A 27786-nucleotide genomic window follows, 5' to 3' on the forward strand; every position below is an offset into this window, starting at 1 on the left:
TCTAAACCTGGATCATCAGGGCTGACGCAGAATCTGGGGGTGGTCTGGGTTCCTGAGATGAACGAGCTTTGGAACCCAGTTGTGATCGGCTGGCCGGCCATTGGAAGGTTGGCTTTCCCAGGCAGCTGATGCCAAGGTGTCTGCAGAGCTGCTGGAGGCAGAGTAGCCAGGGAGTGGAGTGCTAGCATCCTGAATGCTTAGGTCACCATGGCAACAGAGAGCAGGGAGCCACAGCCTAGGCTCAAGAGCCATTGAGCACTCTCTTGACAAGTTTAAGAGCAGGAGAATCTGACAGGAAAACATCCCTTACCCCAGGGCCTTTTCACAGTAAAGGTTTCATTTGTATCTCCCCTGAGCTCTCTGAAGTACCAGGATAAGATCTGAAGAGATGGCCCCATAGTTTTCATGCATGTGCATGTGCGTGTGCGTGTGTGTGTGTGTGTGTGTGTGTGTGTGTGTGTGTGTGTGTTCACTCCTGCTCCACTCATATAGAGGATCCAGGAATACGGAAGTGGGCCTACTTCTAAGTGGACTAGGGTGCTGGCCTGCTTCATTCCCAGAGAAATTTGTGTACTCTCCTAGTTGATGTACCGCAGACAAGAATGTGTCCCTAGAACAGGACCATTCCTTGCATGCATATAGAAGTCAGAAGGTCAGAGGACAGCTTGAGGGAGTCAGTTCTCTCTTTCCACCAACCATATGGGTCCTGGGAAACAGGTACATGTCATCAAGTTTGGCAGCCTATGCCTGACCATAGCTGCTATTTTTCCAATGACAGTTTGACCAGGAAACTAGAGGTAACAGGAGCTTGAGGAGAGAAACTAAAGCAAGCTGAGGATCAAGTCAAATCCCCAGTGAGACAGAACCCACCTAACACATTGTGTCCATCTTCATGTGTAGAGGCCTGAAATATACCTCCTAAAGCCTTTAGGAGCAACAGTTCCAAAGCAGTGAAAAAACTGCCCAGTGGGACAGTTAAATCCCACCAATCACATATAGTAGGTGTCACTATGGAGCTTTGGGCTGCTGCACCCTCTCCGGCAACATTAATGGCTTTACACACACACACGCGCGTGCACACACACACACACACACACACACACACACATGCTGGCTCAAACTGATACTGCTACCCCCATGCCCAGGTGAGAGAGACCTGTCTTGGGTACTGCAGAGAGACGTCCTGTAAAGGCTGCCCCGTCTGGGACAGGAGACCACACCACAGGAAAGCAATCCTCTATTACCCTAATTTTTCTCATGAGGAAGCACAGTCTGCCCCTCCCCCTTTTGCCAGGAGGCAAATATTTAGCTGTGAAAACTACCCCCATTTTTACCTTTTGTTTTGAGATGAATCTCACTAAGAAATCCTGGCTGTCCTCCTGCCTCACCCTCTGAGATTACAGGTGTGCGACACACCTGGCTGACAACTACTTTTAATTTGCACCTTTCTGCTGTAAATTACCCTGCTAAACATGCTTTCACAGAAGTAATTGCTCTGCCAACCTGTCTGGTGCTATCCTGTAATCCACAGGCTCTTACTAACACACCCAGCTAGCAAACTGGTCTAAACCAGCTGGGCCCAACAATAGGAAGACCCGATCAGCTGGAGCTCCAATTAGCAGCCATCAGTGACCAGATGCCCAGCAGCCTGCCAAAGACAGGGGCTCAGAGCTGGTCACAAAGCAGGTTTTCTCGTATATGATGTGTACATGTTATGTATGTGCAGGTGTGTGTACATATGTGTGGGGAATAGAGGTTAACACTGGGTGTCTTCCCCCCCCCTTTTAAAATCCTTTTTCAGTATTTATTTATGTGCACATGTATGTGCCTGAAAGCACCCATGAGTCAGAAGAGGCATTGAATCCCCTGGAACTAGAGTTGCAGATGGTTGTAAGCTGCCAGGTGGGTGCTGGCCACCAAACCAGAGTCCCCTGCAAGAGCAGAAGACACTGTTAGCCACTGAGCCATCTCTCCACCCCCCCCCCCCCCTTTAATTTTTGAGACAAGGCCTCTCACTCAAGCCTGGGTTCACCATTTGACTACACAGTAAGCTCCAGGTCTACCTGCTCCACCCCAGCACTCAGGTGACAGACACATTCAGTTTTTATGTGGGTGCTGAGGCTCTGAGTTTGGGTTCTCATGCTCGCACAACAAGCACTTTATCAACTGAGCCCTCTGCCCATCCCCAGAGCAGATTTCCCAGGAGACCTCAGTGATAGCATAAGTGGCTAGAAAGGTCACTGATCTGGACAGGTTAAGAAATATTATCATCTTGCTCATTGGACTAATAAAGGGCAGAAAATAACAGTCACTGAGGCCGGTGAGGCAACAACGAAGTGGACAAAAGTCTCTTTAAAATGGATGTAAGCTTTACACGGACACAGAATCAGACTGCCTCCCATACATTTATCTTTATACCCACAGCTTAGTGAGATTCTCAGCCCTCATCCGAGAGACCCCTTGCGGTGGAGAGCAGTTAATACAGAGACCCACAACTGGGCCAAGGGCAGGGGAGTGCTGGGCCTTAAATGGGGCATCCGCATTGTGCCCTCTTATTTCCAGGGGTCAGCGAGCATCACAGAAGAAGGGCAAAGGGGTCGTAAGAGTCGGCGACTGGGGGGAGCTGCTGCAAAACAGGGTCTTCTGGACATGACGGGACCACTGCACTCAGGAATGCATGAGCCCCTGTGGCGGTCGGAACAAGACCTGGACAAGAACAAGCCGTCGAAGCTCCTGCGTGGGTGGGGAAGGGGGTCGCAAACCCTAGCTGAGGAGCTATTGGTAGCTGAAAGCTGCTGGAGCAGGCAGAGGTAGTTTTCTTCAGGGGTACTGGCATGCTCCCGGTGCAGTAGTTCTCAACCTGTGGGAGGGTTTGGATGACCCTTTCACAGAGGTCGCCTAAGAAGGGCATCAGAAAACACAGATATTTACATTACAATTCATAACAGTAGCAAAATTACAGCTATGAAGTAGCAATGAAAATATTTCACAGTGGGGGAGTCAGCACAATGCGAGGAACTGTGTTTAAGAGTCGGGCAGCATTAGGAAGGTTGAGAACCACTCATCCAGTGGATGGTCCAACAACCATGCACACACAGGCAGCACTAACTAGATTTCACGGTTCTCGCATCTCATCAAAGAACCTTCCTTTTACAACAGACAGAGACTACAAGAGAGACCCACAGCCAGTCAAGACATAGAGATAAAGTGACCGTGAGGTACCCATCTCCACATGGGACATCAGTAACACAACCCCATACCTGAGACTCAGGGAGCACTGTAAGAGTTAGAGGACAAGGACTGCTCCATGACAGTTTCTTCTGGACAGGACAGGGTTGTTGCTTCCATGCCTGTCAGTAAGATGGCTGCCTGCACAAGACCCACAAAGGGCCAACATGGATACAAGAAAAGGCCTTAGCCCTAGAGCTAGAGGTAGTCAATGGCTGCCAACAGGAGAACCAGTTTTGTTTTGTTCTCTTTTTTCCTTCCTCTTTTTAATTTTTCCCTCAAGGATAAGACCCCAATCCTAAGGGGTCAGCCTTAAATGCATGCAAATAAGAGCAGCACTAATGGGCCTGTGTGTGTGTGTGTGTGTGTGTGTGTGTGTGTGTGTAACAACAATGCATGTAGACAAAGAGGTTATGAACTCAAGAGGAGGTGTGGGGTTGGGGAAGGACAAGGGAGGAATTAGAGGAGGAAGAGAAGGGCATGGAAAGGATGCAAATACAATGTGCTGATATATAAAACCCTAAAAAAGAAAACATCCAATTGCGAGTGGTACATGTCGGGAGATCTGGTCTGGGCAGTGGATATGATAAAAATATATTGCAACATGCATAAAATTCTCAAAAGCACAAATAAAACATATGTTTAAAATGTTCATAAGCTTTGTTATGAGCCTACTCTAGGAAAGTTAAAGAAATGACTAAGAGTTTTACAGCAGTTATAGCTCAAGGAGTTTTTATATTTATTTACTCTTTTGTTTCTAGACTGAAATTTTATGTGTTTGAGTATATTGCATGTAAGCATGTCTGTTCGCCATGTGTGTATCTGGTGCCCTTGGAGTTCAGAAGAGGATGTTAAATCCCCAGGAACTGGAGTTACAGACCGCTGTGAGCTGCCAGGTGGGTGCTGGGAACTGAACCCAGGTCCTGCGGAAGAGCAGTGCTCTTTACCACTTGATGACAGCCATTCTCTCCAGCCCAGCAGGCTTTTACTGAGGTCTGCCTGTGAGCTGAGCCCTGAGCCAGGAGCCCAGGGAACAGAAAAGCAGCAGCAGGCTTGCCCTAGAAGAGACTGAGTCTGGAGGAAAGTCAGACACACACTGGAAGGAGCGAATCAGTGTGGGAGAGAGAGTGCTGGGGAGCCCGAGCCCTAGAGGCCTGAGGATGATTCAGGCTGGGGAGCTAGGAAAGCCTCAGACTGGAAGATCTGAGGGAGAAACTCCAAGCAGGGACCTTAGCTGGCCGTAGGGGGGAAGGTGAAGACACACCGTCGGGGTTAAAGAAATGGCATATCCACATCATGGAAGCACAGTTGTTAACAGTGTTCTTAGAGAATGTTTGTAATAGACTAAGACTATACAAAAGTAATAATGGTGCTGGAGAGAAGGGCTCAGCAGTTAACAGCACTGACTGCTCTTGTAGAGAACCCACATTTGATTGTCAGCGCCCACACGGTGGCTCACCACCACTGTAACTCCAGTTCCAAGGGCCCTGTCACAACCTATGGTCTCTGAGGGAGTCAGGCATGCATACGATACACATACATACATGCAAGCAAACACTCATGCATATCCAATAAAATAAATCTTTTAAGGGAATATTTAACAATAAGGAAAGGTATGAGTTTGTTTTGCTTTTAACGTTCACATACCACCTGCACACGAGTGTTCGAGCAGAACATGTGTCTCTGGGTGGAGGACCTGTGTGTTTTCTAAGTCTATACTTTGTACCGTCCACATACATGTGCCTTCATAGCTAAGAAAGCCAGAGTTTGAACCGGTTTATAACCACTACTAAAATATTACGAAGTAAACACAAAAGGAAAACATTGGGAAAGACAAATCAAAACTACTTCTAGATTCCACTTCATGCTACTCAGAATGACCGTCACCAAGAAAACAAGTGACAAATCCTGGCACATGGGGGTGTGGAGAAAGAGGAGCCCTTCCTTATTCACTGTGTAGACTTGTGCAGCTACTATGTAAAGCAGTGGAGAGGTTTCTTAGGAAGAAAATAATAAAGGTACCACGTGCACCAGCTACGCCTCTCTTGGGTCTACACCAGACCGACCCAAAGCTGACAGACCACAGGGAGACGTACACATCCATGTTTATTGCTGCACTGTTCACAAGAGCCAGGAAATGGAACCAGCTAGAAGAACAGACCAAGTATGGTACATATGTATATATGTAGCCATAAAGAAGAGAAAATCAAGACGTTTATAGGAAAATATGGAAATCATTGTGTTAAGTGAAATAAGCCAGATGCAAAAAAATAGCACAGTTTCTTTCACATGAGTGGTTGAAATTTAAAGTCACACATAGGGTATGTGTAGACGTGTACATTCGTATATGTGGTCGTGAAACCAGAAAGGGGATCATGAGAGGGGAGGAAGAGATCTTAATGGAGTGGAGGAAAGAGGGGATAATATCATATATAATACGTGTTATGAAAGCAGGGGTGCCAGGGGAAGCAAGGGGACCAGTGAGAGGGGACAAAATGGGAGGGCAGAGAGGAAGGGAAATGATGAGGAAAAAGCTGACATACTGACATGACATACATATATAAGAAAATTCCACAATATATTCTAACCTTAAAATTTTAGAGAAAACAAAATTTTGAAGAAAGGGAGATTTTTTTAATTAAAAATAAATATGCAAAGAGATGGGTGGGGGACTATGGGATTCTGAAATGATCCAGAAAGGTCCCTTGGTTTCAAGGACACATGACACATAGGTTTATTGGGCAGGAGTGACCTTGTCTTGGTGTAGAGATAGGGTGTGTGAGACATGGGTCCTGGGTCCCTGTGAGACTAGAGGACCAAGTCTCACATCCCTAGTTGGCATATAGGGTGTGTCAAAAATGTTGCTTTGTCCCTATAACAGGTCCCATGGGAGCCGGGGAGACAACCAGACATATCCTTGATCCTGTCTCAATATTTACTGAAGAGGAGCGGGAGGAGGAGGGGGTGAGGAGGAGGGGGAGAAAGGAGGCCCTCTGCCTCTGGTACCTGTGAGCAGCTCTGTACTGAAGCTCTAGGGTCCCAGAGACTGGGAATCCCTGGGGCTCAGCTGGGAGGAGGAGCTGTGCATGGAGGAGGAGAAGACAAATGTACTATGGTTTGGATATGAAGTGTCCTGGAATAGGCCCATGTGCAGAAGGCCCCAGTCTCCAGCGCAGCAGTGTTCAGAGGCGGGGCTTGGAGGAAGTGACCGGATCATACGGGCTCTGACTTCATGAATGAATTAATCCCCGGTAGAGTCATAGTTCGACGGCATTGCTGGGAGATGATGGAAGCATTAGGGGGCGGGTCTGGCAGATCACTCTCGGTGTGAGTAGCCGGTCCCACATGCTCCCACAGTCAGAAACCACTGGGTTAGCAAGCCAAAATAAAACCTTCCTCTAAACACTGTTTCTCCAAGGTGTTTGTTACATTGATAAAGCTATCACAGAAAGACAGGCAAGGGTCCCCAAAACCCAGTTCACTCTGGATTATGGCCCTCATGCTGTGACCCTCACATTTCTTCATGAATGTCCCTATGTCCCTAAGTCACCACGGACACTCCCACAAAGTGCTATCTCTGCTTGCTTCTGAAGTGCTACAACGGGAGCTAGAGGAATCCAGCAGCCAGCCTCCACTCCTTTCTGTGGGGAGGGGCCTACAACACAGGAGGGCAGGGGCTACTCCCACCCATGGCACTAACCTGAATCTTCCATGTGACCCCCTGGTCACTCAGGTCTTTGGGCACCTGCTTGCAGGAGAGGTTGCCCCAGACACTCCTGTCCAAGCAATAATCAGGACTTTTAAATGAAGCCACAGGCAATCTCAAATGAATTTGAATTTTGTAAAATATTTTCTTAGAATCTGCATCTTAAGTGATCAAACCTGTGGGACACTTTGGGCTCAGAGTCCTCCACCCTGACCACAGTCCTCAAGTCCACTCCATAGGGCCTCTTCTGGGAAGGGTTCCTGGGCCATTCCCCACCTGCTCCAGATCCCTCCCTGAAATGCTTGGATTCTGATATGTCTTAGAACAGACTGTTCCCACGGGCCTGTGTCCCCACTCTGCTCGATGGCACCTCAAGGGCAGAGACATGGGACACTTACATCTGTGGCTCGTCCTTCAGAACTGGGGCTCCCACATTGCAAGCCCTCTCTAGATGTCTGCTGACTGAGTAGAGGGTGAACACACAGATGCCTAAAATCCCTGTGCTGGGCTTGGAGGAAAAGGACGCCCACACTCTGTCACACATATTGCCCAATTCTAGCCTAGGACACATTAAGTCCGTGAAGCATCACCAAGACATGGAACAGAGACACAAAGGACATGACTTAGCCCTGCCTCTTCTTTCCTGAGGACAGGCCCAACTACAAATGACTCATATGACTTCTTAGGGCTGTGGGCACACCACCCCCACCCCCACCCCCCCCCCCCACCCCATCCCCCATCCCCCATGGCTCTCCTCAGCTGCTTCCGTGGCACTGGCTGCAGTGTCAGGCTTTGCAAGCTTGTTTGAGAGTGCCCAGCTCACCTGCACTGACTTCCTCTCATTAACAGAACTATCAGTGAGGACAGACAAGAAGAGATGGGTCCTGGGGGGTGAGGGGGTGTTGCTCTTTCCACAGTAAGAATGCTTGATGGTTGGCCCCAGAAAAGGCGGCACTCAGGCCCTAGTTGTCTGCCTGAATGGCCGGCAGGGATGCTGGATCCGTCCGGGGATGCTGCTGGGGCCTCCACACATTCATCACTTTGAGTGGGTGGGTCGTCTTCCCTGGCTCTTGCATTGGCTTCCCCAGTCACAAGGAGGGTGAGTAAGGAAGATTAAGGAATAGGTCCTAGTGTGTGTGTGGGGGGGGGTGAAGCCAGAGATGAGCTGACTTGGGGTTGATTTGTGGCTGAAAGGACTCTCCAGATAAGCATCTCCGACAGGTTCATTATTTTCAGAAGCCCTGAGACAGGTTTACCCTGGTGAATGCTGTGAGACCTCCAAGTCTCTGCCTCCTCCCCCTTCACGACAGCACCAACCTGCCAGCAATTCCACAAGGGTTAACTGTCCCCAGCAAGGCTGCCAGCCGATTGCTATCAGCTGGCAATAACAAGCTGGGCTAGACCCAGAACCACAGACAGACAAACTGCCAATGTTTCCCACAGTTCTTTCCAGTCTCTACCCTGCCTCGAGCTGTTTGCCTACCAAGAAGCTCTCATCCCTCACACACCCCATCAGACCAGGAGCCAGGGGAGGCGTTCACCAGACTTCACTCTTTACCAAAGCAGAGCCAAAGTAAATACCTGATAAATAAGGCCAATGGGTGGTTCGGTGAGTGTCCTGGGAATGGCGGGACTGGTGGAGGCCCACTTCTGTGCTATGGTGACAGGAAAGCAGCAGATGCTGACCCCGTGGCCAGCCTCAAGGACCAGCGGGGAGGCTGAGCTCTGAAGGCCAGGGGGCGAATACTCCCCGGGATGCCCAGGAGCACAGAGCAGGCCCAGCAGGAGCCTGGCAGAGTGAGGTTTCCCTGAGGTTCTCTGTGTCCCCGCCCCTCTTCACTCTCTGCCATCAACCAGGTCCCAAAAGACACATTTTCTCCTGAGATACTTATTTATTAATTTAACACTGGGCAAAGGTCCTGAGAAGGCTCAGAAAACTGAGGATGATAAAGCAACAACTTCTACTGAACATCCACTCGTGACTGGCTCGGAACAAGCACTTTATTTTGGTAGCCTTGTTGAGAGAGAGCTTCATATATCCTAGGCTGGCCTCAGATTTGCTGTGTAGTGAAGGCTCACCTTAAACTCCTGGTCCTCTTCTCTCTATTTCTAGAGTGCTCAGACTCTTAAAGGTGTGCCTGGCTCTGAACTTGGGGTTTTCGAATATTTAACTCATTGCAGCCAACACAGGGAGACAGAGCTTTGGGGGTTCAGCCAGCAGTGTGAAGGGTCTTCTGTTTATTTGCCTGTGACCCTCCACACTGCAGGCAGGGCTCCCCCGCTCCTCGGGTTTGCAAGTAGAGTATGCGTGTTCCTATTCTGAGGTAGAAAAAGAGGAAGTGCGCAGAATATTCAACCAGGCGGGCCCCGGCTTTCCCGCCTTGTCCTCCATGAGGCTGGCCAAAGGGTCACGTTTGCATCAAGCCATGCACCCTTCCCAGGTGTTCATGGGAAAGTAAGCTCTCTAGACTTGTTACCCCAGGCATCCTAACGATCACAGTTCTCGACAGAAAGCAGCACCTGGACCCCTAGGCTTCTCCCTCACTCTAGAGACCACAAGCAGCCATGGTCTCTCTCCATCATGCTCCTCATCTCCTCCGGCTGTGCCCACTACTGCCAGGTTCAAATAATTTTCCCAGGGGGGGTTTCTACTCCTGCTTATTCCTTCCTCCTGTCTGCAATGTCTATCAAAGTCTCCCACCGGCACCTTACAAGAGCTACAGCCCTCAGAATCTGACCCTGTCTCCTTCATGCTTGCCTCCTCTCAGCCGTGTCAATCAACCCTGACAACACACGTTAGACAGGCCAAGCACGCACTGCTCCTCAGAGCGCCCAGTTCATTCCCCTGGACTGTATTCACAAAGCCCTCTAGGCCTGCAGAGCCCAGCCTAGCATCACCCCCTCAGTCCCAAAGCTTAACTAGGATTTAGCCCCCAACATCAGCCAGCCATACCAGCTAAGAGGTCAGACTTCTAGAAAGCAGGAGGCTTGGGCTAGGGACAACCTGATGTGAGAATCAGTAAGGTCCACTTCAGGCCTCTGACCCCCTGACACCTACTCTTGACTTACCCAAGACCTCCATAACAATTTCCTATCATGTGCCAATCTCCTACCTGAGAAGGACATCGATAAGACACCGTCATCTTCCTCTGTGTGCTCCATGGCCAGCGAGATCAGATCTGTTCCCATAGGAACAGTTCTACTCTAGGAAAGTACTCACTAACGTTTCACAGTGTGTATATACCCAAATACATTTACTCATATGTACAAAGCTTTGCTGCTGATCCACATATTAATGCTATGGGATAAACTCAACCTCCTCTCCCAAAATTTGCATGTTCCCGACCCCCAGGATCTCAGGTGACTGCATTTGGAGAAAGTCTTGACAGATATAATTAAATAAGGTCATTAGAATGGACCTGAATGCCATGACTGCTGTCCTTGCATGAAAAAGAAATACTTGGACACAGGTACATGGAGGGAAGCATGTGTGAACACAGAAGCCATCCATGGGCAGAGAAGAGGGTGGCCACAGAAGACACAGACCCTGCAGACACAGCTGGATCTTGAACTCATCACCAAAGACCATGAGACACTAAGTTTCCGTTGTTCGAGCCACTGCTTCTGTGGTACCTTGCTTTTTTGTAGGCAAACTACATACAGCAAGACTTAATTTCCAAATGAGTACCAATAGGCCATTCTAACATTTTCTTCTGAAACCCACTGTAGAGGCTACTATCCCAGGCAGGTGTGAGGCGCTTACATTTAGCTGGGTTTTAGAGTTCAGGGCACATGCAAAACATGCAAACCAGAGGAAATGAGGAGTCTGGGGACCTCTGTAAATCTGTCTTGTGAGTCTGAGCTACAGCTGAGGAGCAGAAGGCCCCAGGACCAGAAGGGGCAGATCTGTCATATAACAACCCTTGGAAATAGACTCCTTTAGACTTCCAATCAATCCTAAGGATTGCCCAGCGTCTGTGGGCCCTACTCGAGGAGATAAGCTGCGGGCACAGACTTGTTTTTAAGTGAGCCAGGTGGTTCAGGTGGTTCTCCGGACCAGATGCATTTGAGAAACCATAGCCAGGCCAGCCGCCACCAGGAGGCGGGTTTGTCCCTGGACAAGGCCTGAGCATCCCCATGGCATAGGGAGGAAGAGGCTAGTGGTCTGCGCAGCATCCAGGCCAGGCACCTCCAGCCTAGCAGGGCCTCTTGCTAGCCCTTGGTTGAAGGCGACCAGAGCCCGCTGCTCCTATCGCTGGTGTGTGTGACCATCTACGTGCCACGCCCTGCGCGAGTTCTTTCAATCAACAAGCGAGTACAAGAAGCGCCTTCTGTTTCCCAGTAACTTTGGGAAGTCCTGGACGCCCTGTTTTTAACTCCTGGGTGTGACCCGCCCCCAACTCTTCTCTGAGGCCGCAGAGCCCTCACGTGAAGCCCGGGTGTGCGTCCCAGCTTCACCCCTCCCCTTCAAGCCCACAACCCGGCTCACCCAGGCCGGCAGATGCTGGCCCCGCAGCTCGCGGCTGATGAACTCGCGCTCGTGCTCTAGGAATTCGAAGGCGGCCTCCAGGCGCCCCAGCTTCCCGCGGCGGTTCCGGCGCCACCACATCCAGAGCAGGGCGCCAAGCACCAGCCAGGTGACGCTGAGCCCCAAGTAGCCTGCCAGGTAGACGGGCGCCAGGTAGAAGAGCACGCGCGCCACGAAGCCGTAGAGCTCGGGCAGCAGCTGGCCCGACAGGCGCAGCTCGGGGTTCCGCGAGCGTTGACTTCTCTGCGGGATGTCGGGGCTTCGGGGCGCACTCGGGGCGCGCGGCTCCTCCGCCTGCATCTCGCTGATGCCGGCTTGCCCTCTCCAGAAGCTTCACCCAAGCTCAGGTTGGAGCACCCCTATGCTTGGGCACATCTGTCCTCACAGCAGGAGGACTGCACTGCGTACCGCCCCTGCTATGACAGCCTCAGCGCGCTCAGATTTCTGGTTCTTTCTGGCATTAGACTGCCGTGTCTAGGAATAGGGCCAACTGGGTGGAGCCGTGACAGCCAGAGAAATCCGGAAGTCTCCGCCCCCAGAGGCGGACCCGTGTGGGAGGGGGCGTGGTCAGCAGCCGGCACCCTGGGATCCAAAAGTTTGTAGGGGTGCAGCTGCCATTTGGGATGGGCTAAGCGCTGCTCTACGAAGGGGCCCAACTGGCTTACCATGGATAAACGTCACCTAAATCCTGTTCTTTAAACACAGTATTATCTGTACTTTCCACTGGGCATTCTAGGCCCTTCAGGAACCAGATCATCACCAGGGTGGAGCTAACTCTGAGTCTGGGACTTGCAGCTGGTCTTTAGAGTCTGCAGTGCTGCACTGCGCTCTCTTAAGCTATCTGTCAAGTCTGGACTCAGCCTCCAGCACAGCCAAGCTGAATTTAGGGACACTCTGTAACCCCCATCCACAGCATCACTTTCAAAACCCTCTCTAAAGGGGAGTCAGTTAGTCTGGATCACCATTCGCGGCACCCAGAGCTTCCAGGAGCCTGACCATCTTCACTCACAAGTCATTGGCTCTCCCTTGGTGCACCCAAAGAAGGCAAATGACCCGTGAATAGCGGAAGAAGGGGGAGCAAACCTTGCGGTGCTTGGAAGTCAGTGTAGCCATGTCTGAACTATCAGACCAAGAGGGAGCATGGATCCCTAAAGTTCAGACCGTGACTCACTTTGTGGATAACACTCATCGTAGGTGCCCACGCAAGAGATCACGGCAATGAGCAGATGGTGACACAGAGCTTGACAGCAGTCCAGGCTCGATTTGGAGTAGTTTCATCCATCACCTGACGAAAGGCTCGGCCCCATGAACAATCAAAAGATGACAGCATTCTTTCTCGAACCCTCCCACCTCTCTTCCCCTTCCCTCAGGATAGGATTACTTGCTGCTAGGAGTCTGAGGGACAGCTCCTTGGTTAGGAGCATTTACGGCTTATGCAGACCCACAACAGGCTCTCCAAGTTCATGTCGCTACAGCTCCAAGGGATGGCCTCATACACCCCTGCATCCACGTGCACACCCCCCCACAGACACATATACATATACATAATTCAAAATTAAAAATAAATCTCAAAGCTGGGCAGTGGTGGTGCACACCTTTAATCCCAGCACTTGAGAGGCAGAGGCAGATGGATCTCTGTGAGTTCGAGGCCAACCTGGTCTACAAAGCTACACAGAGATAACCTGTCTTTAAAAAAAAATTTCAAAAAGAGTCATTTGCTGCAGCAAGGTTTTACAACAATGGGTATGTTCCTGGAGGTCAGACTACCAGGATCCTCCCTTCCCATCTTGGCCTTCCTGGCCTCAGGCTACCCTGAAAATCAACAAAAGCATTGTACCTTCTAGTGCCTTTGAAGAGCCAACTCTACTCAAAGCTTATTAATTTTCTGAAAGTCTTACAGATGAAGGCTGTTAAAACACAATTTAACCCAGTGTTTCTCCAACTATTTCCTGTAGAACTCATCCCTCACACTTCTCTTTTGGTTGGCCCAGGTCAACAGAAGCCAAAGACATGAGCATGTGTATCAAGGGTTCAGAGCTGTCTTCAGAAGCCAAAGACATGAGCATGTATATCAAGGATTCAGAGCTGTCTTCAGGACTGTGAGGAAGAAGGAACTCACAGGTTCATAGATGGAGAAATTACCTGTCGGCACTCTGCTCCTCACCCTTGTAGGAGGCCTTGCCTTCCCCGGGGTCCATCTCCTCACCCTTGTAGAGGGCCGAGCCTTCCCCCGGGGTCCATCTCCTCACTCTTCCGCACCTTCCCCCCTCCCCCCCCGGCATCCAACACCGCAGGCACAGGTTCAGAGACAGTGCCCAGTCCTTGTTAGACTGCCAGACTCCTTGGGGGAAAGGATGCGTTGCTGTCTATCAATCCCTTCGCTAGCTTGTCATGCTCTCCAGGCTCGAGCCTCCTGTACCACCTGGCTAGTGTGCTTACAGAGAACGAGGACATGAGGGAGGGTTGCTATTGGGAAGTAGTTGGTTGTATGTGACAGATATCCAACAGGAGAGCTGTGGACATCCTTCGGGATGTTCCAGCTGCCTTGTTCTTTCTGTTCCTGAACATGCTAAGTTCATCCTACACCAAAGTTTTTGGGTTCCTCTCCCCAGAATGGTCACCTCCTGAGTCGTCCACGCACCACATCAGAGTGGTGAGAATGTTAGTAGACATTTATTTTGTTCTACTAAACCTGTTTATAATGACAATAAATCACCTTCGTAAGTTACCTATATGAGATGATTGAAAATATTGCATCTAAAATCTTAACTCCACAACCCAACCCCAGTCAGGTTTGTGCTGAGAACATGACTGCTGTTCCTTCTCTTCACCTGAATCTAGTCCTAATGTCCCATGGAGGTATTCTGGGGATTGATCACAGGGCACTCCAGGGAGAACCTTCCAGAGTTTGTGCCTGCACTCACCTGAGAGATCATCACACTATAACCAGCTCTTCACAGAAGAGCAGTTTAAATGGGAATTGACTGCTGTTACAGGTGAGGTATAAAAGCTAAAGTCCTAACCCTTGTTGTAGAATGTTCCTATGTGAAAATAGCCATTACACGTGAAAGTAAGTCAGAATCAGGCCAGAATACGATAAACCCTAACTCCAACGACCAGTACCCTTTTAATAAAGGGGATAATTGGAGATGGGAACAAAACTCAGTCAATAAAGTACCTACTGTATAGACATGAGGACCTGAGTTCAGATTCCCAGCATTTACGTAAGTAACTGGGCACAAGCAGCAAGTGTCTGTGTGGGTGGGCAGAGACAGGTAGGTCCTGAGGCTCAGGCAGCCTATCCGAAACCAGGAGTCTCTGGTTCACTGAGAGAACCTGTCTTTTTAAAAAAGGGGGTGGAGCAAAGAATGGCAGCACACACCTCTAATCCCAGCATTCCAGAGGCAGAAGCAAGCAGATGTCTGTGAGTTCAGGGCCAGCCTGGTTTATATAGTGAGTTCCAGACCAGCAGGGCTGTATAGCGAGACCTTATCTCAAAATCAATAAATAAATAATCACGTGGAAAGTGATCAAGGAAAACAACTGAATTTGACCTCTTGCTTCACAGGCACACAGGCACTCACATACACAAATAACTACACATCACACACGAAACACACACATACACACACGAGGGAAATTTGTGCGTGGAGACACAGGGGAAATATGGAAAGAGAAGTCGTGTGGAGACGAAAGTTAGGACTGGAGTAATGGAGCTACAAACCAAAGGATGGATGCTGACTGCCCAGCAGAAAGCAAAGGAGGGGCTGGAGAGATGGCTCAGCGGTTAAGAGCACTGACTGTTCTTCCAGAGGTCCTGAGTTCAATTCCCAGCAACCACATGGTGGCTCACAACCACCTTGAATGAGATCTGGTGCCCTCTGCTGGCATGCAGGCAGAAGACTGTAGACACAATACATAAATAAATAAAAAACACATATATTTAAAGAAAAGAAAAGAAAAAAAAAAAGAAAGAAAGCAAAGGAGACCCTGTTTTCAGGCTACCAGAGTCTTACAACAAAATTCAAGGCACACAAATTATGTAACTTGGCAGCATAATCCTCTGAAAAGTGCACAGCCACTTAGCAGCTGCCAGACTGGTCCAGGCATGGGAGATTCCGGATGAGGGGGGCAGAGAGGATGCTGTCTCCGACCAACCGATGACACACAGTGAATGTGGGTGAGGAAAGGGACAATGAAGCCTGTGTGTGAGACAGAGAAGCAGGGGCAGACGGCTGCTTTGGCCAGAGTGACTTGGAAACTTAGATCTGGCATTTGAGTTAAGAATTAAATATAAAACGTGTGGTACATACAATTTCATCCTTTTAAAAACCTTCAGTACCTTGCCGAATCGTCTCTCCTCTGGAACAGGAAGGTAAAACCCCCTGTCACGTGTGTGCCATTAGTTCTGCATCCCACATGGGTCCTGCTCCTCACAGTCACACCAGGCTTCCTTGAGGACAGCATCTGCTAGTGACACACTTTCTTGTCTCGGTACCAGGGAATCCGCTTGACTCCAGGAGCTACCTGGAGAAGAGGGGTCTGTACTTGCAGGGTTAAATCGAGCTCAGGCACTTCTGGACTCTGGGATGGTGGAAAAGATCCATGATTCTCGGCTGTTCTACTTCCTCATCCTTACCATGGGAATTAGTATAAAGCTTGAGTCAGAGGGCGGCTGTGCTGTCGTGTAAGCCTTGCTGTATGTAAGGCATGCTGGGCACACCGGCACAGCTGAGGAAGTTGGCAGGGGAAACTTATTTTGTTTGAATTGTTTGATTTTTAAAGCAAGAGTACATTTTGGGTACACCTTTTACAATTTTCAAATTGAGTTAATTTTTACATGTTCTGTTTGAGACAGTCTACTGCGGTCCTGCCTGGCCTTGAACTCTCCTTGTGGCTGAAGATGACCTTGAATTCCTGATCCTCCAGCTTCCATCTCTGATGGCTGGATCACAGGAGGACACCACCACAATCAGTTCATGGTGTGTTTTGGCCAGGGGGGGGGATAGAGGATGGGGGCAGAGAGATCAAACCCAGGCCTGTGTGTGACCTCTGTCCTCAGTCTTCACATGGCTTTACCTGGTGTACAGGGCACTCATGCTGTGGTGTGTCATTGGCACATCCAATCTCCACAACTCTTACCATCCTGTAAACCTAAAAGATTGTACCCATTACAAACATGAATCCTCACCCACCCCATTACCCAGACCCTGGTGTCAACAACTTTCTGTCTTTGGGACTGTCACTGGGCTAGGTGCCATGTACTAAGGGGAGGCACAGGATGCTTTCTCTCTTCTATGACTGGCTTATTTTGCTTAGAGTCATTCCTACAGTACTGTGTGTCAAGAAATCCTTGAGGTTTGACCACATAGCCCAGGCTGGCCTCAAACTCCCGGATCTAAGACACCCTCCCACCTCGGCTTCCTGAGTGGCTGGGACTCCAGCATGCCCAGCTACACTCAACCCCTCCTTCCTTCCTGCTTTGTCATATTCTTGCCTTCCTTTTTAAAAATTTTGTAAACAGATATTTCTTTAGGCTGCCAGCTCAGAAAAAAAAAACAGCATGGAGACTTCTTATTAATTATGAAAGCTTGACCTTAGCTTAGGCTTGTTCCTAACTAGCTCTTATAACTTAAATTAACCCATTTCTATTCATCTATGTTCTGTCATGTGGCTCCTGGCTTTTACCTCTCCTCCTGCATGTCCTGCTTCCTCTGCATCCAGCTGTTGACCCCTTTTATCCCAGAGCTCTCTCTTCCCAGAAGTCCCCCTGTACCTCCTACCTAGCTATTGGGCATTTAGCTTTTTATTAAACCAATCACAATGACATGCCTTTGCACAGCGTAGTAAATGTTTCACAACATAATTTTTATATTTATTTTGTGTACATTTTGTGTTTGCCTGCATGTATATCTGTGTATTGGATCCTGGAGTTACAAACAGTTGTTGTGAGCTTCCGTGTGGATCCTGGGGATTGAACCGGGGTCCTCTGGAAGAGCAGTCAGTTTTGCTCTTAACCACTGAGCCATCTCTCCAGCCCTTGGCCTTCATTTTTAAGGCTGATAGTTTCAGTAAACTAATTATAGCTTTGGTTTCTCAACCCACTTGCCTAGCTAATGCAAATTTGGTCAAGTGTCTTCAAGTCTACCCTGTGGGGACTAAAATAACTGTTGAGGTTCTTCCTGTGGCTAGGAACAAACCTGACCTCAGTCAGCAGCCCTAGTGACCAGCAGAGTCTCTGTCCCGGGTCCCCTCACACACAGGTGTCAGAGACAGGTCTTGCCATTTCACGCTGTCTAGGCTTCTATGTGTTTGCCAGGCTGAGCCTACTACACAGCTGAAGATCGCTCCTCAGATCCCTGAATAACTGTTAGGACCCATGACTGTGCCCCATAGACTCTCCCAGTGCTGCAGACACCAGCGTGGTTAGCCATGTCCAGTGGGGAAGGCCTTTCAACTCTCAGGCAATCCACAAAGACCCTGCAAGAAAGTGCAGCCACCTTTCAGAGTTCTTCAGTCTTTTCTGCTCTAAGAACAGTTTCATTTCCTAATGAGGATAATAATGAGGTCCTATGCAATCTAATATTAAAATTCCTAATTTTCATCTGATTTAAATTTCCCCTTTCTTTTTGTACCAGCATCAGTTCAGAAATATGGGGACAATGGCTTCACCTCATTCACCTCTCCTAAGTGTTGTTTTGGAGGTTACATTAGTCATGATTCTCTGGAGAAACAGAACCAGTCAGATATAGAAATTCATGATCAGAAATTGGCTCATGTGACTATGGGGCCCAGGGGTCCCATGATCTGCCATCTGCAAGCTAGGAACCTAAGAAAGCCAGGTATGTGGTGCAGTTTGAGTCTCATGTCCTGTGGACCATAAGACATGATTCTCGGTCCAAGAAAGGGAGACAGATGCTATAGCTCAGTGGTTTAGGGAGATTAAATTCTCCTTCAACAACTGATGGTGCTGTTCAGGACACCAGTAGATTGGATGGTGCCACCCACACGGCAAAGGCCATTTGTTCTAGACAGTATATTAACCCCAGTCTAATCTCTTCCCAAATCCTCTCACAGAAATACCCAGAGATAACATTACAGCAAATGTCTTGGTGCCCTGTGATCTACTCAAGCTAACCACTACTGGAGCCCTAAGGTGAGAGCAGAGAGGAGGAGGGTGGTTTGGTGGGCTGCGGTGTCTTTGGGTGTATTGCACTTACAATTTGGGGTCACCCATTCCCCAACATAGGCTCTCTTTCCTATAGAGAACACCTCCAATAGAGCTTTCTTTCTGTCCCCTGCCTTTTTTTTTAACAAGGTTGGGGAGTCCCTTGTAAGTTCCCCTATCTCCTATAGGGTTCCCTCCAGTCCATAGGAAATATGCAAATACCATGCCTCCTGCTTAAGAATGCCTTCACAAAGTGTGCCACTGGACAACAGTGGCTTCAGGCGCTCTCCCCATTTGGAACTGCTTCCTGTAGCCTCTGCCTGGGAGACCCCGTCCTTAACCTGAGGAGGAAAGAGAAGCCAGTCATGCTGGGAGCTTGTGCTGGGTAGCAACAGTTTCCAACAGAAAGGAGCCTTCGGTTTCTGGTAGTGGTTACTTAAATGCATACTAATTGTACAAAATCATGGTCTGCACTGTGACATTTTCATACATACACGGGATGTACTTTGATAATATTCTCTTCCCATCTATTCCCATGTCTCTGATTCTTCTCCAAAATCACCCCCTCTACTCTCATGCTTTGTGCCTTTCTTTGCACCATGTAGGAAAAGGACACACGGAATGTTTGTGTGCCTCAGGCTCATTTCACTTAACATGATGGCCTCCGCCTCCATTCATTTTCTGGCAAACAATATAGTTTCATTCTTTATGGCTGAATGATACTCCACTCTATAAATGTTCATCTGCTGACGGACACTCAGGCTGTCTCCTCCTTGGCTGATGTAAACAGTGCTGCAATAAACACAGTTATCTCTACCATAGGCTGACTTTGGTTCCTCCGGGAGCATACCCAATGGGTATATAGCTGGATCACATAGTAGTTGCACTTTTATTTTAAGGAATCTTCATATTGATTTTCATAATGAGCTAATAAAGTCCCCATCAACAGTGAATAAAGGCTCTTTTTGCCTCCACATCTGACAGCATTTTTGTTGTTGTTTCATTGGATTTTTTTTTTGAGACAGAGTTTCTTGATGTGGTCTTGACTGTCCTGGAGCTTGCTCTGTAGACCAAGCTGGCCTTGAACTCAGAGATCCTCCTGCCTCTGCCACTCAAGTACTGGGATTCCAAGTGTCTGCCACCACTACCTGGCTATACGGTTTTTGTTTTATTTTGTCTTCTTACGATAGCCATTTGACTAGGGTACAATGGAATCTCAACATACTTTTGACTTGTATTTCCCTCATAGGAAATGTAAAGATGTTGAACACGGGTTGGCAAAATGACTGAGTAGGTAAAGGAACTGGCTGCCAGGCATGATGACCTGAGTTTGAACCCTGGTAGTGAGGGAAAACTGCTGAAAATTGTGTTCTGACCTTCACAGTAGCAAATATGCATTCATACACAAACTCAGGAATGTAATAAAAAATCCCTAATGACGCTGAACTTTGTTCATATAATTGTCATTTGCATTTCCTCCTTTAAAACAAGTTTGTTCATCCACCCGCAGTGATGCTTATCTGTAGCACCGGAACTCAGGAAGCTGAGGCAGGAGGATCAGAATGCAAAACCAGTCTAGGCTATGTGGGAGAGACTTGGCCACAAACAAATGGGCCAGGTCTGTTGAGTTCATTTGCTCACTATTTGTCACTAGGATCGATCGTTCCTTAGGTGTTCCACTTTTCAAATCCTTCACCTCCACTGGGGGAGAGTCCCAGCAAGGGTTTTCTCCCCTTCTGCAGCTGTCTCTTTACCATGCTGCTATTGCCTTTGCGGTGCCATGCAGACCCTTTTAAATGGATCCAACTCCATTTGTCAGTTTGCTATTATTTCCCAGGCCCTTGAAGGCCTATTCAGGAAGCCGTTGCCTATGGCTGTATTTCAGTGTTTCCCTTGTGTGTTCCTCCAGTACTTCCCTTGTTTCAGATCTTGATCCCTTTTGAATAGACTCTTTTTAAATGATGTCTGGGTATATAGCTCAGGATGGCCTTTAGCACACTGTATGACCTAAGCCAGATTCAAACGTAGTTTTTCTGACTCAGCCTCCTGAGTATTGGAATTGCAGAAGTGTGCCACCATATCCAGCACATAGAGTTGATTTTAGAGAGTGTGGAAGAGAGATGGCTCCAAGTTAAATCTTTTATATATGGAAATCCAGCTTTCCAAATACCATTTATAAAAAAGGCCGTCTTTTCTTTAATATGTTTTGGCTGCTTTATTGGGAACTAGATCGCTGTGGGTAGATACTTGATTTGTTTATGGGTTCTTTGTTCTTTTGGGGGCTGATTCTCTGTTCTTTTCTGTCGGCCTCTATTCCTGTTTGCTTTTCCGTTGCTGTGATAAAAACGCCTTGATCAAAGCAACCTAGGGGAGGGAAGGGCTTATTTTAGCTTACGTTTCCAGATGACAGTCCATCACTGGGGGAGTCAGGGGAGAAAGCAAGCAGGCCCTGAAGCAGAAGCCACAGAGGGATGCGGCCTGCTGCCTCACTCTCTCACTTGCTCAGCTAGATTTCCTACATAGCTTGGGTTTATCTGCTAGGGATGGTGCTGCCCATAGTGGACCCTCCTCAACAATTACCAATCAAGACGGTTCCTGGAAGACATGGCTATGAGCAGGTCTTCAGTTGATATTCCCTCTTCCCAGATGACTCTAAGTTGCATCAAGTTGTCAATAAAAACTAATCAGTGCAGTGTCTGCATGCCAGTGTGACACTGGTCTTCCTCTTACAACTCTATGGCAGACTTTAACGTCAGTCGTTCCAACACCTCCAGCATGTCTCTTTTTGCTTAGAGTTACTTTGGCTCTTTTGGGTCCTTCTGCCTCCATGGTAATTTTACTTTTTTTCCCCCCTAGTTCTGCAAATTATTGGGATTTTGATGGGGGATTTCATAAAATCTGCTAAGGCCACATTTAGTAATGTAGCCATTTTCACAATATTAACTCTGCTAATGCATGTCAGTCCTTCTGTCTTTTCTAACGCCTTTCTACAGTTTTTGTAGTTTTTCATTAGGGAAATCTTTCACCACTTGGGTTAAGTTCACGCCTACATGTTTTATTCTTTCTGAGGCTATCTTGAATGGTGCTGTGTTACTTATTTGGTTCTCAATGGGTTTGTTACTGGTATTTTGAAAACTACTGGATTTTTGTTCTTTAATTCTGCCTATTGTTAGTTTATAATCTTTCTTGGAAGGTCTGGAAGGGTTTGGGTGGACTCTTTAGGTCTTCTAAGTTGAGCATCTGTAAGTAGAGCTGTCTGACCTCTTTATCCTTTGTTTCTGCCCCTGTTATTTCTTTCCCATGCTTTATTGCAGTGAGTAGGGTCTCAAATACTACACTGACTATTAGTGATGAGGCACTATTTTAAATGACCTGATTTTAAAGGAAATATTTTCAGATTTTGTCCATTCAGTGTGATATGGTCCACGGGTCTTCATGTATACCTTTTATTGTTCACTACATTACTTTTATTGCTTTGCATATATATGTTGAACCATCCTCTCATCCCTCAAATTTGATCTTTTTTAAATATTAAAAGAGACTTCTAGAGATCTCCACAAAATACAATGTTTAATTTAGGTGTTATGGTCTTTCTTACATATTGTCAAATTTGGCTTGTACTTTAAGGGTTTTTGCATATATGTTCATCAAGTACATTGGTCTAGTTTTCTTTATTGTCATATTTTGATGTTGGCTTCATAGACTTGGAAGCATCCACCTTAGTTCTAGAGAGAACTTGAGGTACTTTGACATCAGTTCTACCCTAACAGTCCAGTAAATTTCAACAATAAATCTTTCCATCCAGCAATTTTCCTTGGTGAGAGACTTATTTACTACGTTAGCCTTATAATGTGTTATTGATCTATTGAGGCTTTCTCCACTCTCCTGATTCAGTTTTGGCAGATCATATGCATTGAGAAACTTATTCTTTTCTAATTATTCTCTGGATTTCAATAGTGTCTGTTCACACACACACACACACACACACACACACACACACACACACACCCTTCCAACATTTCAACTTGAAATATTTGTTTTTCACTGAAAACCGTCTATGATAACATACACTAATGAACTGAACTACAGACCATTTAAACAGATTTTGAATTTGTTCTTCAGTGTGTCAGTCAACACAGACACCTGACTATGCTTAAACATCAAGCTGCATTGATGAGAACTTGACCAGCCCAGGTTATCATTCTTTAACAAATGCAACTTTAAAGAGCTATTGTGGGTGCATGATGTGTATGGGGGCCACATGTGTGCCACAGTACATGTGTGGAGATCAGAGGACAACATTTGGGAATCAATTCTCTTCTGCTGTGGGTTCTGGGACTCGAACTTGGGTCGTTAGGCTTGAGTGGCAAACATTTCTTTCCACTGAGCCATCTTGCTGGAATTCATAAATAGAATCTTAAGGATCCCCTTCTTTATTGGTGAGAGAAGGCATGCCCATTATAAACTGGGAAGACTTGGTATTTCTCCTTAAATAGAAACAGGAGGGATAAAGGACCTTGATGCCACAAGGGTGTAAAGCCTTCAGTTTCATCCTACTGGAGAGAGGACTTATTTATGCTGGTTTTCATTTTATGACCATCAGCTGTGCAAGCTCTTCATAGCTGACTGCCCATCTCCATCGCCGTCTGTGTCTCTGATGACTTCATGTTCTGTTAGCTTGGCTCTCATAGATCATCACAAGACGTAGTTCTGTTGCATTAAGGTAACCATCACTGCCAAAGACTCAGAACGCCTCAAGGTTCTCTTCTTTTCTCTCTGTATCTTTTGTTTTTCTAGTTATCACAGTAAAACAAACATTCTGAGAAGTCCACAATGCCTAGGAAGGCATCTACTTCCTAGACCCTGTCCTGCAGTTCAGCCTCTGCCGGGTTTTGACCATGTGATCTCGTGAGAGTTGCATGTTCCTTTGTGGCAGCTGAATTCAGCCACCTTCTTCAGCCAGCGGGCCAGCCATGGGGATAGTGAAGGACGGAAGAACAAAGGCAGCTGTGCCAGGACAGTGGGGCACCTGTGCTGGTGACGGGAAGACACAGGGTCAGGCTGTGCCACTGTGCGTGAGAATCCCAGCACTCTTCTCTGATGTCTGTGATGGTGGAGATGGAATCCGGGGACTCCTCACACATGCTGGTCAAGCACTCCTCAGTTGAGTTATCCAACCCCTGAAATGGGGACATGGAATTCAGCGGCCTGGTGGAGAAACAGGGTCTCTTTTGGGATGGGAGCCGGTCCTCTGCTGGGAAAGGGCTGCTTATGGTATTTTTTTCACATCCTCTCAGCCTCTTACCCTTTTTATAAACTCCCTGCCTTCTCTCCTCTCCCCTCTGTGTCTCATTGCCAACTGCCCCAGCCTTGAAGGGGCAGTATCTCAGCAGAATCACATTATCTGATAGTTTGTGGAGTGACTGTCATAAGTTGGGGCTCTTCGCTAAGCAACTATAGCAAAACAGGACATATTTTCATCAAGATTGGGGCTAAAACCACAGTAGTGTCCCATACCATTGCAGACAAATGTTTAAGGTTATGTCAGACAGGGTGACACTCAACCTGGCCAATTATAAGTTAGACAAGCTTCACCTGTCTGGGGAAGGGATCGTGGATCTCCCAAAGATGGGCAGAGTGCAGGCTGAGACATCCCCAACAGCCCAGTGCCACTCTAAGAGTGCTACCCACTGAGCTTCCCAGCCTTGCTCCAGAGACTGGGGTGCAGTGGGTCTGGAGAATGTTCCAGGAATGTAGCCTTTGTACCAGGACTGCTATTTGAAGGCTACCGACCCAGACTTGGACCTTAAGAATCCTTCCCTGAAGCCCTATCCCGGAAGTGGCCCTCACCAAACATGGTGAAACACAGGGTTCAGAGTGTGCAAGACTCCAAAGGTCAAGGGGGGTCATCTGACTGAGGAAGGCTGAACTCAGGGAAGACGCCTTTTCCACGTGTAGAATGTAGAATCGTGTGAACAACGCCAAGAAAACAGACTGGAAGTCTATCTTGGGGACCTCAGGAAGGTCGGGTTCTTTGCACCTACCTGGAAAGCTCAAGCAGATGGAGAAGTCCCCATAAGGCATCTGAGGTCAACTGTGAGGGACTAGAGATGGTCCTTAGGCACAAAGTGTCCGCAAGAGCCAGGTGAGCCTGGGGAGGCAAACTTTAATTCCAGAAGCCTGATGGAACAGCTGTCTAGATGGGCCCTTGGTCTGGCAGTGTGACAAGCATTTAACACATACAAATGGTGAACTTCAACTCCCAAGTGTACATTTCTCTGGTACTACCAGCCCTAGAAGATTAGGAAGTCCTACAGGGCATGGGCAAGAAAGTAAGCAGGAACTGCCACCGCGGAGGAAAGAGCTTCCCTGAGTCTGGAGATGCAGCAGGGCATTAATGGCGCACGCCTTTAATCCCAGCACTCAGGAGGCAGAGGCAGGAGGATCTCTATGAGTTCGAGGCCAGCCTAGTCTACAAGAGCTAGAGCTAGTTCCAGGACAGCCTCCAAAGCCACAGAGAAAACCTGTCTGAATAAAAGTCTGGAGATGCAGCCAGAGGCTGTTTTTCGCTCTACAATGGCGCCCTCTGGTGGTGAAGATGGACATTGGCCCAGCTTCTCAGGCTTTCTTAAGCAGCCGGAGTGTCCTCAAGTGAGGACAATAACGACAGAGAGTCTAGAAATAACAACTACAGGGCTCTGAGAAGCTTCATCGGCACATGGCCAGTATACTTTGCTAGGTTCTTCCAACGCATTAACTCGTTTAATCCCCACATTAGCACTAGAGGTGAGTGGTCATGTGACTCCAGTCTCAGAGGAAGGCACCCAGGCCCATAAAGTCATCGCAGTTGCTCCTTGGGCGTGGCAAGGAATGGAATCAGGTGCAGGAGGCTCCCATCTAGCTTTGCCACCAGGTTTGTGACATCTGGAGACACCCAGGTCTTTCAAAATAGATTATAACCTCTAGATCTGGGAGAATTCGGGAAATGAAGATTTTAAGCTAGTCACCAGTCAGTTATACTGGTGTAGTTTTATTTTTTTAAACATCCCCTAACCGTGATTCACTTAGGTCCTTGACACACTTTGTTTATGAATGCAAAGACCATCTTTATTAACTGTGGCTCTCTGATTATTTACTAGGAGATGGTGACATTAAGGGGGAGGCATTAGGTTGAAACCCAGATTTAACTGGTTTTTGTTGTGAGACAGGGTCTCCCTACCTAGCCCTGGCTGTCCTGGAACTCACTCTGTAGACCAGCCTGGTCTCCAACTCACAGAGATCCGCCTGCCTCTGCCTCACCTGTGTGCCACCACACCCAGCCTGCACCTTAATTTTTTAGACAGACTCTCTCTCACCGAACCAGGAGGTCCACTTCAGCTGTGCTGGCTGGTCAGTGAGCTCCAGAGTCCTCTTGTCTCTGTCCCTCAGACACACACAGTTGCTAAAACTCCTTCCCACAGGAGATGTGAGTCCCACCTCCCCTTCCTCTAAGGTCCCAAAGACAAATCGAGGCACAATTCCATCAAAGTTCACTCTGGAAGACCAATGAATTTTGTGGGATTCCTTAACAGATCATAGGTGAAGGAGTTGCTCACAGAGGCGTGGACATTCTTCCCTTAATAGGTCACGACTGGTAAGTCTTTACCCCAAAGGGATGAAGGCTTCCAGTAGCCAGGTAAGTGGAGTCCCTCCCCCTTGGGCTTCCCTGCATGTACACTCTAGCTCCTCCCTAGTTCGCCTAAGGCAGCACTTCGTTCATCAGGAGGTCGGCAGCTCAGGTGAGAGTCTGTGGTTCTTCCCACCCATCCGTGAAGGGCTATAAACTACTAGCCAGCCCAGCTGGTACCATCCTTTTGTGAGAGAGTGCTGCTGAACTTCCCACAATGGCAGCCAATTGGCTCAGCAGATAGTCCCGTAGCACACATACCAACCCTCCTCGCTTTTTACATGGCAGCTAAGGAGTCAGTCTTGGGGCCTCCCACTTATAAAGCGAACACTTCATCCACTGAGACATCCCCCTGGCCCTATTTATTTATTTTTTGTTTTGTCTTGTTTTAGATAGCATCTCACTTTGTCTTCTAGGTTGAGCTGAAACTTGTATAGTCCGGGTTACTCTCAAACACATGACTCCCCTTCCTGGGATTATAAGCAAGCATACAAGCCTCTGAATCTACTTGGCAAGGAGAGATGGCAGGAGCCGAGCCCCAGGATCCAGACAAGAGGACGACAAAAGGCTGCTTTGGAGCCTGGGGAGCATATATTGATTTCATCCTGGGATCCTGGCTGGCATTTAGAATTTCTATGTGTCAGTCAAAATTCTGAAGACATATGCTAAATTAAAACTTAACAATTGCCTTGTAGCCTTAAGAAGCGTCCTTATCATCAATCCACTTAAAGTTTAACAACTAAACTGAGACTCGAGGAGGTTGGGCCACTCGGCTAAGGTCACCAGAGAGTGGAGTAGCCAAGCTAGACCTAGGCAGCCTGTGTACTGGCCACCACCTCACACGCTCCCTGCACCAGCAACACTGGAGGCTCAGCAATGCCAACCACAGAGGGACCCGAAGGGCTGGGCGGAGTGGAGAGAGGGGAACTTCTCTATTGACAAATCATAGTCATGGTGCCTTGCCTCCACAAACCATTTGCTACAGCAAAGGAGCAGGGTCAAGCGTGTCATGAGAGGCCATCTTAGGGCCCACAAGTCCTCAGCCAAGCTCTGGGGTGGCTATGAGGGAGTGCTTTCTTTGTGGAAACTGAGGCATGAGTTAACTTGAGGGGAGGGGCCGTGGGATAGAGGCAGATGAAGAGGCCACCATGAGGGCATGACCTTGGGAAACTATTTGAAATTTGCATCGAGACTGGGGGCAAAGAAAGTGTGTGTCTGTCCTGTGGGTTTGCTAACTTATGGTTCTCAGAGGCCCCGACACAGCATTACCTGGAACCCGTTCAAAAAGCAAATTAAAACTGATAAACCCAAGATGCTTGGTTGTGGCACACGCCTTTAATCCCAGCATTCCTGAGGCAGAGGCAGGCGGATCTCTGTGAGTCTGGAGCCAGCCTGGTCTACAGAGCGAGTTCCGGGACTGCCAGAGCAACTGTTACACAGAGGAACCTTGTCTCAAACAAACAAGAAAGCTGCTAAATCCTGTTTTCTAA

At 48.1% G+C, this 27786-nt stretch overlaps 1 protein-coding gene across 2 annotated transcripts in view; it reads right to left on the reverse strand.

Moving 5' to 3' along the window:
• The window catches only part of Esyt3 (extended synaptotagmin 3), a 45738-nt gene extending 33787 nt beyond the window's left edge, over window positions 1-11951 (reverse strand). Inside the window, exon 1 of one of the 2 annotated variants that reach the window (XM_021228330.2) lies at window positions 11424-11951. In XM_021228330.2, the coding sequence (XP_021083989.1) occupies window positions 11424-11762 (339 nt within the window). In that variant the 5' untranslated portion in view covers window positions 11763-11951. The remainder of the gene's footprint in view (window positions 1-11423) is intronic. The other variant, XM_013114828.3, reaches the window with a different exon arrangement.
• Between the last annotated feature and the right edge of the window lie 15835 nt (window positions 11952-27786).

Source organism: Mesocricetus auratus, unplaced genomic scaffold (genome assembly GCF_017639785.1).
Source record: "Mesocricetus auratus isolate SY011 unplaced genomic scaffold, BCM_Maur_2.0 Super-Scaffold_100691, whole genome shotgun sequence".
Lineage (NCBI taxonomy): Eukaryota > Metazoa > Chordata > Mammalia > Rodentia > Cricetidae > Mesocricetus > Mesocricetus auratus.